General features: G+C 34.0%; 1 protein-coding gene across 1 annotated transcript; it reads right to left on the bottom strand.

Annotated features, from left to right (window-relative positions):
• Nucleotides 1-1,735: 1,735 nt before the first annotated feature.
• Nucleotides 1,736-15,965, bottom strand: LOC107012283 (pentatricopeptide repeat-containing protein At1g33350). The gene is made up of 4 exons (XM_027915630.1): nucleotides 14,046-15,965; nucleotides 4,191-5,058; nucleotides 3,159-3,895; nucleotides 1,736-2,972 (listed from the first exon to the last, which is right to left on the bottom strand). The coding sequence occupies exon 1, from the start codon at nucleotides 15,963-15,965 to the stop codon at nucleotides 14,379-14,381; it is 1,587 nt and encodes a 528-aa protein (XP_027771431.1). The 3' UTR covers nucleotides 1,736-2,972; nucleotides 3,159-3,895; nucleotides 4,191-5,058; nucleotides 14,046-14,378.
• Between the last annotated feature and the right edge of the window lie 1,242 nt (nucleotides 15,966-17,207).

The raw sequence follows: 17,207 nt of genomic DNA, 5'->3' as shown, positions 1-17,207 counted from the left end.
GTACTTTTTTTCTCAACCAATAATGTGGTTAATTTGAACACAATAGCCCATTCTCAGCCTTTCCTCTACTTATAAGTATCAAAGTTTTAAACCTAGTTTTTGAAAAGGGAAAACGTTCAACCATGCTATGGAACTTTGAGAAAAGACTTATCTACTCCATTTATTTAAAATTTGGTTCATCTATGTTATTTTAATTTGAAAAAAAACTCATCTATGCCATTATTTTTAAACTAAAAAATGTTCCTATTTTGCAAAACTATTTTTACACGTATCAATTATAATTCAGTCATACATTAATCAAATCATGTTTTAAAGAGAAAAAACTCAAATATGTCATCGAACTTAAAGCAGTGGCGTAGCCACATATTGGTAAGGGTGTCCAATTGGGCACCTTGGTCGGAAAAAAAGTACCATATATATAAGTAAAATGATATACGAAATGATTAAATAACATATTTTGGACACCCTTAACATAACAAGTTGTTATTTTTGGATACCCTTTGTTAAATTACTGGCTCCACCACTGACTTAAAATGATATAGATGAGTTAAACTTTAAAAAAATGGCATAAATGAGCCTTTTCTCAAAATTCCGATGACATTTTTGAGTCTTTTCTTTTTTTGAAAGTTTTGTAAGTTAAGAATTGCATTAAAATATACATCTCGCAAAGAATATTTAATTATTTGAATATATATTTCTTTTTTAAAAAACTAAATGAAATATGAGTTACACCCCTAATTGAAAATTAGCAAAATACCAAACTTGATTACTTTACTTAAAACATACTACCAAATATGCTCTAAAAGAGTAATATCTTATATAATGAATAGTCACATTATATCATAAACTTAACTATCAAAGAGAGAATATTTTTATTTAGTTAATTGTTTATTAACCTATAGTACAATAAATAAAAAAAATATTTCACTAATTCAAATGTCAAGATTAAATTACAAGCTTTTCTCAAGTTGTAATACATTATCACTATCCATTCTAAAAAAGTTACATGTAGTTCCAATTTCATGTATACATTTAATATGGAATGAGTTCTTTTGATGGCTACATATAGCAAGAACAATGTACTCAACAATATAACACTTGACATGATCAAAATGAAAATCAATTTAAGCATGTTGAGTTAACACCAAACAATAAATAAATTTTGCACTTTTTTTAAAAAAAAATTCCTTGAAAAATGATCACTTGTCAACGCTTAAAACTCTTGCTCTATGATTAGTCCGTGAACAAAACAAATTAATACGGAGATAGTGAGGTCTTTTTCTATTAAAAAAAAATTAGAGCAAAATTTGAAAATAAATAAATAAATACAAAATCAAAAAGCGAGACGGAAAAAAAGTGAAAACAAGTTTTGAAATGTTTTTCAAATTCCATATATAACTTCAATATGAAATTGTACAGTGGTAAATACTAATTTCCAAATAAAATTAGAATAAATAATATTTCATATTAATTAGTGTTATTTGCTACTTTAATGTGTCAATTAATTAAGGTTTTACTTATGAAGCTTCTGAACTTATATATTTTACGATACCTTAAAAAAGATGAGTTTTATCCTTGTAGAGTGATTGCACCATTAGTGAATTTAGATAGTATATAGCCATGAATAGATTATATATGTTAAATATAAATATTCTGAACTAGTACCATTTTGCAGTTCTCGTATCAAAATCGATAAATCCTTCAGAGTATGTGAAATACCTTATTGAGAGACACGTGGAAAATGAAAAAAGTCTTAAAAATGAATTCACCTAACACAGCAAGATCATGGTGGTTCACAAAATTCTATAAATATCGAAACAATTTATGTAATTATGTATGAAACTCACAAAACAATGGTAGTTTAAAAGAGTTCTAAACTATTAACTCAGCAAAATTTTCATGTGTGTATTGTCACTTGATACTCTTTGGAGAAGCATTTGAACCGTGATCTTCACATAGCATGTCATTTTCCTCTTGAGGAATAATTTTACGAAGCCTAGCATAAAAAATCCTGCATATGTCATTGCCAGGAGTTGCAAAAAAACTTTCTGAGCTCAAGATAATAGGCCCATGTGATATGTTGTTTGCATCTGCATTGGTACCATATCTTCCAAGCTTCAAACTGCGGAGCTTGAGGTTGAGGTGCACTGTGTTATCTAAATTTCTTTTTATCATCTTGGAGAGGTTGAAAAAAGATGGAAGTGCTCAACATATCTCATTGTATAATTACTTAAGACCCTTCACCCTCACCGATGAAAATTCTGACCAAGCTTGATGAATCAATTCTTGAAAGACATCCAGGTTAGATAAATTCCTAACCCTTCTAAGTGACTCATGCATCAAGTGTCAGCGCACTATAAATGATGAAGGGCTGATGAGGTGGTATAAGTATGAAGAAGACCTCTGGAAAGTGGATGAGGTGTTCTTAGAGTTATCAAATTGCAAGAGACCCCACTTCATCCGCTTTCCAGAGGTCTTCTTCATATTTATACCACCTTATAATCCCTTCATCATTTAGAGTGCGCTGACACTTGATGCATGAGTCACTTATAAGTGTTAGGAACTCTAACCTGAATGATTTTCAAGAATTAGTTCATCAAGCTTGGTCAGAATTTTCATCGGTGCGAGTGGAGGGTCTTTACTCTTCAGTATAATTATGCAATGAGATAAGTTGAACACTTTCAACTTTTTTAACCCCTCCAAGATAATTTTTAAAAAAATAGATAACACTGTGCACCTCAAGCTGAGCAGTTTCAAGTTTGGAAGAAATGATACCAGTGCAGATGCAAACAACATATCACATGGGCTTATTATCTTGAGCTCAGAAAGTTTTTTGAATGACATATGCAGGATTTTTTATACTAGGCCTCGTTTGTGATTCAAGATCTTCTCATATATGAATAGCCCTGCATACTGTTCACTTTTTTATTTTGTTCCAAGAAGGCATAACTAGGCGTTTAAGCCGTGGATACCTGAAAAAGAGGAGATCTAATTAGTTGTCTTATTCATTTTCACAGTAAATTTTGCTTCTCTAAGAATAATGGAAAATCACAGCGCATCTGATATCTCAGAAACGATGCTTGTTGTACAGTTTCTTGATTTGAGTTATAATTATAATTATAATACTATATAAAGATGAAAGTTTATTGGAAGAATACCTCTTGGCAGTAAAAGTCAACTGATTGTCTTTAACATACAAATTATGATGGAAGATCAAGGTTTGTATGTTTCCACAACTGAGGTTCAAGCAAATATTTAGGAGTCGGATCGATTTTTTTTGAGATGGACTGTCGACATATACATAAGGCTTCCTTGAGATTCTGATGAAATTTGATAGCAATACCGATAAGTCCAGCGTTTTCCAGAGAAGTTGATCAGAACAAGCCTATTGCCATGCACGACAAACTTGAGGAATTACAGATATCAACTGGAAAAGGTCAAAGGACTGGAGTATCTTCACCCAAATATTAATATCAAGGTTCACCCATTTCCTTACAGGAGAATCTCCTTTTTCCATCACAATAGCTTCACTCTTCTTTTTATATTGAAACTCCATCAGTGATTATGCAAGTTGAGCACTTTCAACTTTTTTAACCCCTCCAAAATAATAACCAAAGAAGGTTTAGATAACACTGTGCACCTCACAGTCTCACACTCAATACTTCCAAGTTTGGAAGAAGTGATACTATTGTAAAATGCAAACAACAAATCACTGGGCACCATAATCTTGAGCTAAGAAGATCACTGGCAACTCGTGGCAATTTCCTAGATGACATGTGCAATACTAGGCATTGTTAGTGATTCAAGATCTTTACATATATGAAAAGCCCTGCATATCGTTTGCTTTTTCATTTTGTTCCAAAAAAGCATAACAAGGCGTTTAAGCCATGGACACCTGAAAAAAGAGGAGATCTAATTTAGCTGTCTTATTCATTTTCACCAATATTTTTGCTTCTTCAAATAAGTAGGCGTTTGGCCATATATATTCATTGCTTGACTGTACTTCTCAAATTTGAGATACAACTTCAAAAGTGAAAAATGAGTTAGAAAACAGGTTATAAGTTGTTCCCAATTTGAAATATAACTTCAAATTGGATTTAGAATTTTCATAGTCAAACACTGATTTTCTATAAAGTGTAAAATTACTCAACAAAGAAGTGAATATTTTTTATAAAGTTTGATTTTAGTACCGACAAGTCCAGCTTCTTCAACGGAAGTTGATCACAACAAGCCAATCGCCACGCTTTACAAACATGAGCAAGTCCAGCAGACAATTCAAGAACATCAAAAGATTGGAGTATCTTCACCGAGACATCTCAACAAAGAAGTGAATATTTTTTATAAAGTTTGATTTTAGTACCGACAAGTCCAGCTTCTTCAACGGAAGTTGATCACAACAAGCCAATCGCCACGCTTTACAAACATGAGCAAGTCCAGCAGACAATTCAAGAACATCAAAAGATTGGAGTATCTTCACCGAGACATCTCAACAAAGAAGTGAATATTTTTTATAAAGTTTGATTTTAGTACCGACAAGTCCAGCTTCTTCAACGGAAGTTGATCACAACAAGCCAATCGCCACGCTTTACAAACATGAGCAAGTCCAGCAGACAATTCAAGAACATCAAAAGATTGGAGTATCTTCACCGAGACATCTCAACAAAGAAGTGAATATTTTTTATAAAGTTTGATTTTAGTACCGACAAGTCCAGCTTCTTCAACGGAAGTTGATCACAACAAGCCAATCGCCACGCTTTACAAACATGAGCAAGTCCAGCAGACAATTCAAGAACATCAAAAGATTGGAGTATCTTCACCGAGACATCTCAACAAAGAAGTGAATATTTTTTATAAAGTTTGATTTTAGTACCGACAAGTCCAGCTTCTTCAACGGAAGTTGATCACAACAAGCCAATCGCCACGCTTTACAAACATGAGCAAGTCCAGCAGACAATTCAAGAACATCAAAAGATTGGAATATCTTCACCGAGACATCATTATTGAGGTCCTCCCATGAATCTCCTTCCTCCATCACAAAGCCCCCAATCTCCTAAACTCCTGTAGAAACAAGAAAAACTATTACTTCTCTAGATCCATGATGAATATTTGAATTCCTGACGTCAAATTAATGTTGCTGATCGCCATTTTTTATTCTTGTGAATATGCTCAGAATATGAAGAATAAAAAGTTTAGCCCTGCAATACAAAGAAACATAGAAGAATGTACAAATACGTTTGAGGAGTACGGGGGTGCCCAAAAGTTAAGAAACTAGGGAAGTATTAAATGGAACTTAAGTTGGTTGTAGATAACAACAGAGAGGTACGTTCTTGCAGCCAAAGCTGTTGGAAGCATCACATTTTGGATAAAAATAATCATTATCTGAAAGCAAAATTATACAAAAAAAGGACAAAGTAACAGTGATTTGCACATAAAATTCCTAAAGAGGAACATTCAATGTCCTGAGCAGAAGGACGGAAAGATGAAGACTTGTTATATGTTTTGAAGAACAAGACAAGTACAAAGAGTACTGGGAATGGGAAAAGTGTCTGCTGACAAAGATGCATATAGTTTCCAGGAATCAAATAGAAGGGAATGCGAAAAATTAATACTCCACTCCTTCTATTTTACATGAATGGGAATGAAAACAAATTAGCTAATTTCATTGGGGTATTTTAGCAAAGAGTAGTAGTAGTTAAAAAGTTAGGTGAAAGGAAAAAACACCATGTCAAAATTTGACTACCATTCGTTGAATAAATTCCTTAAACTTGTGCAGTTCATACAACAATAACTATGCCTTAAATCTCAAATGTGTAGTTTCTTTGCAACCATTCTACTCTACCCGGGTTCAAATTCAATTTGGAGCAGTTTCATTCCAATCTTAAGATAATTTACTAAGGATTCTCTATTACTAAAGATGTTTTCTATGTTCTCCACCGAAATACAAATCAGCTATGAACTAAAAGGACCCCTGGAAAACAAAATACCTAATCCTAACTATTGGAATTAGTATGGATGTCGTGCTTCATTTATATATATATATATATATATATATATGTGTGTGTGTGTGTGTGTGTGTGTGTGTGTGTGTGTGTATGTATGTATGTATGTATATATATATATATTTATTTATTTATTTATTTTGGCTAATTCAACAAGAATCTCAAGAACTTGTAAGTCCTTTAATTTGAGACAACTTTGTCCATGAGACTGAATTGTTTACATCATCCAGTTTAAAACGTTCAACTCATAGAGTCACACGGTGCATTTGAACTTCTAACGCAGACATTTCCAAACTATAATTCAGGGGCCTTCTTTTCTTTTATCTTCTCCATGTGCTTTTTGTAACTTGGCATAATCATCACTTATTTTGTCTAGTTTTGTATGAACACACTATCATACCATTCAAATTTTTACAACATCCATTTTTTATAATGTCGAACCTCAGATACACAACATCCACACATACACCATCATTGCTCTCACAACTGTCTTAAAAAACCTATCCTTCACTCTGGTATGTATTTCCTTATTGCTAACCACTCCTCCATTTTGACTATAGGGATTTAACTTAAGTGTTGCATCTCCAATTTTGAGATCAATTCGACAATGAAACTCTTTAAGCAATGATCTTATCTATGTCATTTCTCTTGACGCGATACAAAAGATGACTCTCGTTCGTCTATCAGACTATCACACCATTGACGTGGAAACAGAGCCTAGACATATGAATGAACTATGTGAACTCACTTTGATGATCTCAGACCTAAATAAAGAAGTGTTGTTGTAAATTAATGATCAATGTGATACTACTTTATCGTCTATCAGACTATCACACCATTGACGTGGAAACAGAGCCTAGACATATGAATGAACTATGTGAACTCACTTTGATGATCTCAGACCTAAATAAAGAAGTGTTGTTGTAAATTAATGATCAATGTGATACTACTTTATCCTTACAGTAAGGAATTAATAAGAGAAATGACATCAAATATTTTGTAATGTCCTGAAATGAAGTGTCATATAACTTGAAGAAAGATAAAGTGTTGATAACAACTCTTCAACAACAGAACCACTGATAGTTAGTAGAGGGATCTGTATATGACTAAATTCTAAATTGAAAGCTAAACTGGCCAGTAAAACTGATGGATCGTCAATCCCCTTCCAACAAAAGCTGAATAAACACAAGTAATTTTAGACTACAACTTAGCACCTAAAACCACAAAATATGCATGGGACTTGAGACCCACATCGCTACAGAAATGTGTTGATGTGGGGCTTTTATAACCTTGCACTCTCCCACTTCAATAGCTAGTTTTTCAGGTGTGATTCTTCCTGAGATATACAAAGGGTATGATAGCCACCCACTACCCTTCATACTCATCGTGCCATAAATGGTGTTCGCCCGAGACCAGCTGTTTCTATTGGAGGGCCCTGGAGGACAAGAGCTTGGTGGTTGGTTATGATTCATTGCAAGGTATGAGACTTATTAATAACAGTTGTATATTCAAAGATATTATTTTATAATAGTATACATTATAGTTTGCTTATCATTAAATTTTATGGAATCAAACCAAAGAATAGCAAAGTGCACCCATCCTCTTACAATCCAGGATACACCTCTGATGACCTTGAAGCCAACGCTGACCCTCTGTGTGTGTGTTTGTGCGGCCAGAGGAGGGAGGTCCATGTCTTCTAAAGTCATCTCTTACTCAATTTTGTCAGTGATGTCTGTGATTTCTCATTAAAGTGAAGATCATGAATATCCTAGCAAATACAGTATACCCCTCCAACCTAATATCGTTACATTTTCCAATTGCTTTCCAAATAAAGTGAAAAAATTTAATTCTGAGATTTTGTTAGGCTGTTCTCTTATTTTTCTTCTCATAATTTTGTAAGCTCAAATCTACTCCTCTTTTGCAGCTTCTGGATGCTTTCAGTTTAACTTTTTAATTCGTTAAAAATAAAAAGAAAATATATCCCATCAATCTCTCAAACTACTAATCATGTATCTAGAGTTTACAGGCTAGATGACCCCAAACCCAATTTTCTTTTTCTAAAAAGAGAAGACGGAATAACCGAAGCACCAGTTGCATTTAACATACGCAGGTTAAAAAAAGCTTTAATAATATTCCAAAAGAAGCTATGTTCTAGATTGGGGTACAATGAGAAATGAATCACCACGTTAACAAAATGATAAATCACAAGTAAATTAAAACCAATCTCGACAAAGATTTAAATATTAAGCACAAAAAATCTGCATTTGATTATACCACACTAATAATTGAAATCCTGAAAACTAAGAAACAAAACTCAGACAAGCATAAATTTAAACCTGTATGGGCAAAACTCAATTGTTTTTGCAATTAAATTCCATCAAGTGCCAAAAAGGGGGAAAACGTTCCACAAGGTCTACAAATTTTCTTAACACCCACAACAACTTTTGGAATCAAGATCCAACTCGAATAAGAAATTAAACCGAAAAACAACCTTAAAGAATGGAAAAAAGAGAGATTTAGGACATGCCTTTAGAACAGAGGTAAATTGTAGTGAATAGCATACAAAGGTTGGATAGTTGGTTCACTTTATAGTGTGTAAACAAATAGGTGAAAATGTGGGATAATTGTGTAGCTGTGATGATGAGTGGGATTCGGATATGAGGAAAATGACGATAATAACCCCCATACATTGACAGGTGCCCGGTGGTCAAACTGTAATCTTTATTTAGAGCATCCAACTGTAAGATTTAAAGTTTTTTGTTTATTATGAGAACAGCTAAAAGTACGTCTTTTCTACCTTCTTCTGACAAATGAAAATTATTTCATTTTCTTCTTATATAGAAAATATTTGCATTAACATTTCTCTTTAAGAAGGTGAACTAATGTTACCGATTTTTTTTCTAAAACTTTTTTTGGGATTTGAAGAGAAAGAAAATAATTCTTAGTATACATTTTCATAATCACGCTTCACTTTACTATTTTGGTTTTCACCAAAAACGTACACGCTTTTGTTTACTTGAAAAACAATTGAATTTCTTATAAGGTTATCATGCAGATTGATTGACTTGCAAATTAGAGTTTAAAGTGTATATGCAGTTAGGCAAGCATGTAAAGAACGACAATAAATGTCGAGAACTCTTCCATAGCACTAGTAATTCGCCCTACAACCCATTCTCTCCTTCAAGATCTTATAGTATTAAAATATCACCTAACACCCAAGTAATATCCCTCCTCCACAAACCTCCCCTAATTCCTCCAAAAATATCTCTTTGGATCCCTGCCCCACATCTCCATAGATCTCTTCCCACCACAATGAATTTCTTCTCAAAGTCATGGGAGGTCATAAAACTAATATTTTGGGGGCAATCAATCACTTCACTAACACTGCTATATGGTGAGATCATGTAATGCCACTTTCACCTCATTGATTCCTCAGAAGATTGGGGCTATGGAAATGAGAGACTTTAGACCTAAATTCTTGTTGGCAATGTCAATAAAATAGTGGCCAAACTTTTAGCAAAAAGGTTGAAGAAGGTACCTGGCAAATTGGTTTCCAGTCACCAAATGCATTTATAAGGGAAGACAATAACTGATGCATCCTTAATTGCTAATGAGGTCATGGATTGAAGGATTAAATCAGGAGTCCCTGGATTCATATGCAAGCTTGATTAAGAAAAGGTTTTTGACAAGTTAAATCGATCCTCTATTATGAAGAAAATGAGCTTTGGCACCAAATGGCTTAAATAGATCAGATATTGCATCTCCATAGTCAAATACTCAGTCTTGATAAACAAAGGACCAATGGGGGTTTTCTCTCCACAGAAATGAATCAGACAAGGAGAGCCTCTCTCCATTTATGTTCATCTTGGCTATGGAAGGACTAGACACGATGTTGGAAAAGGCTAGACAGTTGCAATGGATACATGGATTTAGTGTGGGTTCAAACTCAGGAAACACTTTGACCATTTCTCACTTACTATATGCTGATGATGCTCTATTTTTTTGTGATGCAAAGAAGTCCAGGTCCTCTAACCCGATATTACACTGATGTTTTTTGAAACTTCATCAGGTTTACAAATCAACATGTTGGAAGAGTATTCTTTATTTCCGTTAATGATGTAAATAACATAGAGGAGCTTGCAGAAATTCTGTGGTGCAACATTGGTTTACTTTCTAGCGCACTTATTTAGGCATCCCCTTGGTGCCAAATTGAAGTTTGTGATATATGGAATGGGGTGGTGGAGAAATTTGAGAAAAGATTATTTACTTGGAAATTTCAACATCTCTCTTTGGGTGGAAGACTCACACTTATCAAGAGTATTCTAGATAGTATACTAACCTATCTTATGTCCCTGTTTCCCATCCCAAAGAAGGTGCGAGGATCGTGAGAAATCTCCTATGGGAAGGAGATAGCAGTAGTCAAAAGTTCCACAAAGCTTTGCTTCCAAAATTCAATGGGGGCCTTGAGGGTTAAGATTTGGCAATTCATAGCAAATCCTTACTTATGAAATGACATTAGAGATATGGCTCTGGTGATGGTCTCATGAAGGATGTGATCATTGCTAAACATGGTAGAAAGGAAAACTGGAGCTCACACGCCGTAAACCTGCCTTATGGAGTCAGGACTTAGGCCTTGGAAATATAGACTCTAAATTCTCTCATGGAATTCCCGTGTAACCTGGGGATGGTATGTATATCAAGTTCTAGAAGGATTGATGGTGAAACAATACAAATCTCAAGGAGGAATATCCCAATGTCTTCAACATTGCTATGGATAAGGAGTCCTCAATTGTTCAAAACAGGACGATAAACACTTGGGATATGCATTTGAAAGGTGTTTGCAGGACTATGAACTTGGGAGTTTGATGGAAATAATAGCAATGGTGGAAGCTCACAATTTTGATGAAAGTAAACTAGATAGGCTAAAGTGGGGAAGCAAAGATATATTCACAGCGAAAGAATGCTATACACAAGTATGCTAACAAAGTCAAGTAACTGATAAATGGCCATGAAGCTAGTATGGAAGACCAATCTACCTATGGGCTATGAGATTAAATGCTTCAGCTGGATCACACTAAACAACGCTTGTCTTACTCTAGACAACCTGAACAGAAAAATATTGTAGTTGGTCAATATATGCTATTTTTGCAAGACAATTCAGGAGAGAGTCAACCACCTCTTCCTTCACTGCCCATTAGCAGATGATCTCTGAAATTAATGAAATTCTTACAGGAACCATTTTCCTTCGGCACATTATCACAAGCTGGATCTATTTCCCATCGACTTTATATCGAATCACTAGTCTAAACCATTTCCTTCGGCTTTCTATCGAATCAATAGCTGGAACCATTTCCCTTCGGCTTTATATCATCACTAGCCGGAACCATTTCCGTACGGCTTTATATCAAATAACTAGCGGGAACCAGTTCCCTTCGACCTGATATCACATGTCACAACATGGTATTCAACCAGTGGCGAACCAAAGATTTTCATTCAGGGGGTTCGAAAAATAAAAGTATACACATGTAAATAAGGCAAGAAACTTTTTTTCAAGAAATGTGACCCTTGAATTCTTTTGGATTTAAAGCCACACTTTTAGCATGTTATCTAAAAAAACGTAAAAAACAGGTCTGGAACCAAAAAAAAAAAAAAACTAAAACTAAAACAGCAAAAAGTAAAACACTAGCCAAGGGATTTGAACCCTGGACGTCCCACATAGTTGAAAGGTAACCTAGTGCCGCCGGGCTATCTCATTTTCCTTGTCATTGAGGGGGTTCAAAATATATATATTCACATAAATACACAAAATTTACCTTATATATGCCGCGTAGTTTTTTAACAAGGAGGTTCGGGTGAACCCCCTTGCTTACATGTGGGTCCGTCCTATGTTCAACAATCAACACAAATAAGCAATGACACGCCATAAGAAAGAGACAACAATTCATACAATTCAAGTCCACATTTGTGCCATCAAAGCACTTCATTAATCAATCAAATAAGGGTCACAAGAAAGACAATTCACAAGCATTATGATCAACAAGTCGCCTTTTCTTTAATCCCCTTTTTATTCATTAAGATTAAACAAGTGCAACAATGAGCCTTCCTCAATCCCATTACTCCCCAACACACAATGAAAGGAAATAGACGACTCAACTAGGTTACAAAGTTTAAGAGACCACTTGCCTTAATTCAATCAATTAATTAATCCAAAGCTTGAGGAGATTAATTCAAAGCTTGAGCCTTCTCCTTTTGAACGATACCGATGCCCCACAATCTAGTTCAATCAAGTAATCAAAATAAGATTCCAGAATTAACACTACCAAACTCAAGCAATTTAGATAGAAAGGTTAATAAACTTAAAAACCCAATTCCAAAATTGAGGTTTAAATCTAAAAATCTTTTCTTGAAAACATTACTCAAGTGGGAACTCATTGGTGAAAACCATTTTGAAAAAGGATTTAAAATTAGTTCACAAACCCAATATTACTTCAACAACTCAAATTTATGAAAAACCTCAATTTATCTATCCAAAATTTCGATTTGAACACATCACATAAATCCAATATTAATAACAATAATGGGTAATTGAAGATTTGAAGTCAAGAAATGTTACCCAGTTATTTTATCTTGAAAAACTCACTTGAAATCACCTCCACCGAGTTCTCAAAGCTCAAACAATGGAAAATGGGGAAGAAACCTCGAATTTGGATCAAAACACTGCCAGGGGTCCTACGCGAACGTGCACCCTTGTTTGCAAACGCGGCCTTAGAGCTCATAACTGAGCCCATGAAGGCGCCATACACTCTGCGAATACGAAGGTCAAAGATTCGACCTCCCACGAACGCGGTCACCCTTCCAAGATCGTGGAGGGTTGGCTACAGCAACCCAGACAGGAAAATCAGCCAACTCAAAAATCATCAAAAGGAACCTCAAGAATTCATTTGGAACCCCGTACACACAAACCATAGATGCAAATTGACTAAACTCGACGTCTCAGACACAATAGAACCATCAAAATGCGAATCCAAGGTCTTCTCAAACCGGAACACGTGAAAGCCACAAGGAATGAACATAATACCTAAAAGGGCCAAATCAAGTCCGGGACCTCTAAAAATTCAAGCAAGACCTCAACTACACCTAAAATCGTCCCCTGAATGCAATGGAACTCTCGAAATTCTCGTACGAGCATCCGAACCCCGAATGTTGACCAAAGTCAACCCAAAGGCTAAAATCTCAATAATTTCCAACTTAGAACCTCAAATCCGTAAAACGACTTTGAATATGAAATCAACATTTCTCAGAGACCAATTTTTACTATCCAAAACTAATGGAATCAAGAAATTCTATTCCGATACTCGAAACTCCAAAAGACTTCGAAAATCACTTTTAAGCAACTTAGCCTTTTCAAATCACAAACTTACTCAAATTCTCAACTTTTTACTCGAAGTGCGAAACCAACTTTCAAAACTCAAATATAAGAAACTTGGAGTCAAGATCGGGAGGGTAGAATAGTAATTTCACGAAAATATCCCAAAAAAATGATCAACCAGGTCATTAAAGCACCTCCTGTCGAGAATACGTTAGTACATAAACACTTTGTGCCTTTGATTTGAAATATATGGAGATAGAAATGGACTCCTATTTTATGGATAATCAGTGAAAAGAAGCTGCAGTTGATATGGAAGCTTAGATAGTTATCATAAAGAAAAGTATTTAGACCTACCTAGTTTGCAGTTTCAAGGACACCTCCTGCTTGGTATCAACAGTCTCATTATTAATAAAAAGAAAATACATAAAAGATTTAGCCTTAAACAAGATAGGGTGTAAGAACTGACTAACAAAGCTTTCAAAGAATACAATCTTTTAGGATAAATTTGCATTTCTAACAAACCATATCATCTAAATTTCCATTAAGTATATGGATTGCTGATGTTCTAAGTAGGCATTTGGACATGCAATTTCATATCGCGATATGAAATCATTAGATGAAATCAACATTTAGGCATGCGATAAATATTCTTAAAGTATGAATGCAATATTTCATACCATGTGTAGCTAAGAATAACTCCATATTTTGAATGTCTGGTGCAGAAAGTGAATACCATTATCTTCAAGCTCAGAATAAACAAAGACTTGGTGGGAGTAACACATTAGTGTTCCATCAATGATCTTCCTTAATTCTTGCTTCTTACAGTTCCAGATTAACCAAGGAAGCACTAGAACTAGCTAGTGTCTAGCTCATATGCCAAAGCTGCATATCAGCGCAAGCCGTTGATCAAGAAGCAACTGGTGTTCCAAAACAAATCAGATCTTGGTTATAAGAGGGATGTAGGAATGTTAAATCTCTTAGGAAGATGGAAATCAGCAAGAAGGTACATGCTATTGTGAATGCAAATCAAAGAAACATTCCAAAATTGAGTATATCTCTTCCATTCTAGGATGAGATTTGTCTACCGAATAAAACTGATGAACTTGGCTATCTAGCTCAATCCAACTGCAACCGGGTGCTTTATAAGCATTCTGCTGATTTAGGATCTTCCTTACCTTTCGAGCTTCATCCCACTTTCCCAACTCCCCATATAAATTAGCAAGCATAGAGTAATAACTACCATTGTTGGGATCAATACTAATCAATTTTTCCAGTGCATATTCTGCCAAGTCTATACGCCCATGGATTTTGCACCCATTAAGCAAGGAACCCCATATAACTGCATCTGGTGTTATGTGCATCTCGCTCACGATTTTCATAATTTCCTCAAACCTACCAGCTCGTCCGAGAAGATCAATTAAACACCCATAGTGCTCAATTTCAGGGTTAATTCCATATACCCGTGTCATCAAATCATAATAACTAAGCCCCTCTTCCACCAATCCTCCATGAGTACAGGCACTTAACAAGCCAATAAAAGTCACTGTATCAGGTTTTACATCATCTCCATATCGCAACATATCTTTGAAAACTGCAATAGCACCTTCCCAATGACCTTGAAGAGCCAAACAATTGATCATAGAATTCCAACATGTCAAACTGCCCCTATTAGCCTTATCAAAAAGATTTCTTGCGTCTTTCAAGCTACCACACTTTCCATACATATCAATGAGAGCATTTACTGTAAGAGAATTCAAATGAAGATTATTTCGATATATGTACCCGTGAATACATCTTCCGAGCTGAAGCATCCCAGTGTGCCCGCAAGCAGCAAGTACACATGCAAATGTAACCTCATTAGGCTTATTCCCTTGAATCATCCCTTCCTCAACAATCATTCTTCCTAACAGTGAAATGGCCTCACTAAACAAACCATTTTGTGTACATCCTGCAATTATTGAATTCCAAGAAGGAGTGTCTCTTATATGCTGAGGTACCTCTTCAAAAAGCAAAATAGCATCCCCCATTCGCCCCACTCTAGTATATCCCGCTATCATTGCAGTCCATGAAAACACATTCTTCTCAGATATTTCATCAAACAGCTGGCGTGCAACTCTAATATCAGACGAGAACCTCGAATAAGCATCCAAAAGAGCTGTCTGCACAACAGGGTATTTCCCAAAACCCATCTTCTCGATATGGGTATGCGCCATTCCAACCCCATAAGGCTTTGTAACTTCAGGGAAAGACTTTAGAATAATTGGGAATACAAATTGGTTGGGCTTTGACAAGCCACTACGAACCATTTCGCGGTATAACAAGAGAGAAGATTTATGATTAGGAAGGGAAGTGTATGCAGTGATCATCGCAGTATAAAGGTAAACATTAGGGACAGTGATGTAATTGAAGATTAAGCGACCATAATTGAGGTTGGAGAGAGAGATGGTGCATAAACGAACAAGCTTGAATGCATAAAGCTGAGTTTGTCCATGGCCAATGGTGATGAGATGGCCTTGAAGTTGCTTGAGTTGAGTAAGACTCCTGCATTTTTCTAGAATAAATAGTATGTCTTGATGTAAATTTGGTCCGACCAGCATTTCTTTGTTGTCAATAATACAGTCAAAATTGGAGGTATAAATACATCATCCCCATAATTAACCCTCTTAATTTTTAAAAGAAAAAATCATTATGGCCAGAATGATAAAATGATATGTTTACATTATAATTTCGTTTATTTTTAAATAGTTTTATCCTTTAACTTAAATATTAAATATATTATTCAATTATATTTTTAAGATATCGAAAATGATTAGTAAGATTAATTATTGATGATTTCTTAGTTAAACATGGGAAAAGAATCAAAAATTCAACAAAAAAAACATAATTCAATTTTCCTCCTTTTTACTTATTCTTTTTGGTTTATTTTTTTTCATTTCTTATTCCTTAATGATAAGAAAAATTTTAAAAAGTATCTATTTTAATTTATAATTTTTAATCGTAAGATAATTTATATCTAAATTAAATTATTAAAAATTTATATAAAAAATAAAAATATGAAATTAGTCGAGTTGCTAAAGAGTTACTCTTATTTATTCAAAGAGTTGTTGTTATACACCGATTTTCTAGAAAAAAATTAATGTAAAAATATATTTTATTCAATTATACTCAAAATTATGTGAGCGAAATAAGAACAAAACTAAAATTACCATCATGCTTCCTCTATTATGTGATTATCTTCATATTTTCGATAACATATGAATCATGTCATACGCAAAAAAGACTCATTAAAATTAATTTTTATTTATTATTTCAGTACTAGAGACATATACAATTTTTTTTATAAAAACTTTGATGGTGCTTCATTAAAAAAATTTAATAACATAAAAAGGATAAAAAAAAGTTTTTTATGATTTCAAAATAAACTTTTATAAAAAAAATTGAAAGAAAAACATCTTTATAGTTCTCCGTTGACTATGACAATACAAATTTAACATGACTAGATTTAAGTTTTATCACGTATATATTTTTCTTTATTAGTATTGTTTGTTATTTTATTAAATATGTTTGCTATTAAATGATCTGCTAAAATATTAAGTATACATAGTTGTAGTCACAATATTATTTTTTTCTTTCAAATTAATATTTATTTTGAACGGATTAATAATTTTTAAAATTAAGTAATTTTATTGCATTTATTATATAAATAAATTTAAATTACCTATTTAAATAATTATTTAAATTATATTTTAAATACTTTTATATATATATATATATAATATAAAATAATTCAATAATAACAATCAAAAGTTAAAATACTTTAGAATTGATAGACAACAACA

Source organism: Solanum pennellii, chromosome 3 (genome assembly GCF_001406875.1).
Source record: "Solanum pennellii chromosome 3, SPENNV200".
NCBI classification, from domain to species: Eukaryota; Viridiplantae; Streptophyta; class Magnoliopsida; order Solanales; family Solanaceae; genus Solanum; species Solanum pennellii.
This window is presented reverse-complemented; position numbering and strand designations above follow the sequence as displayed.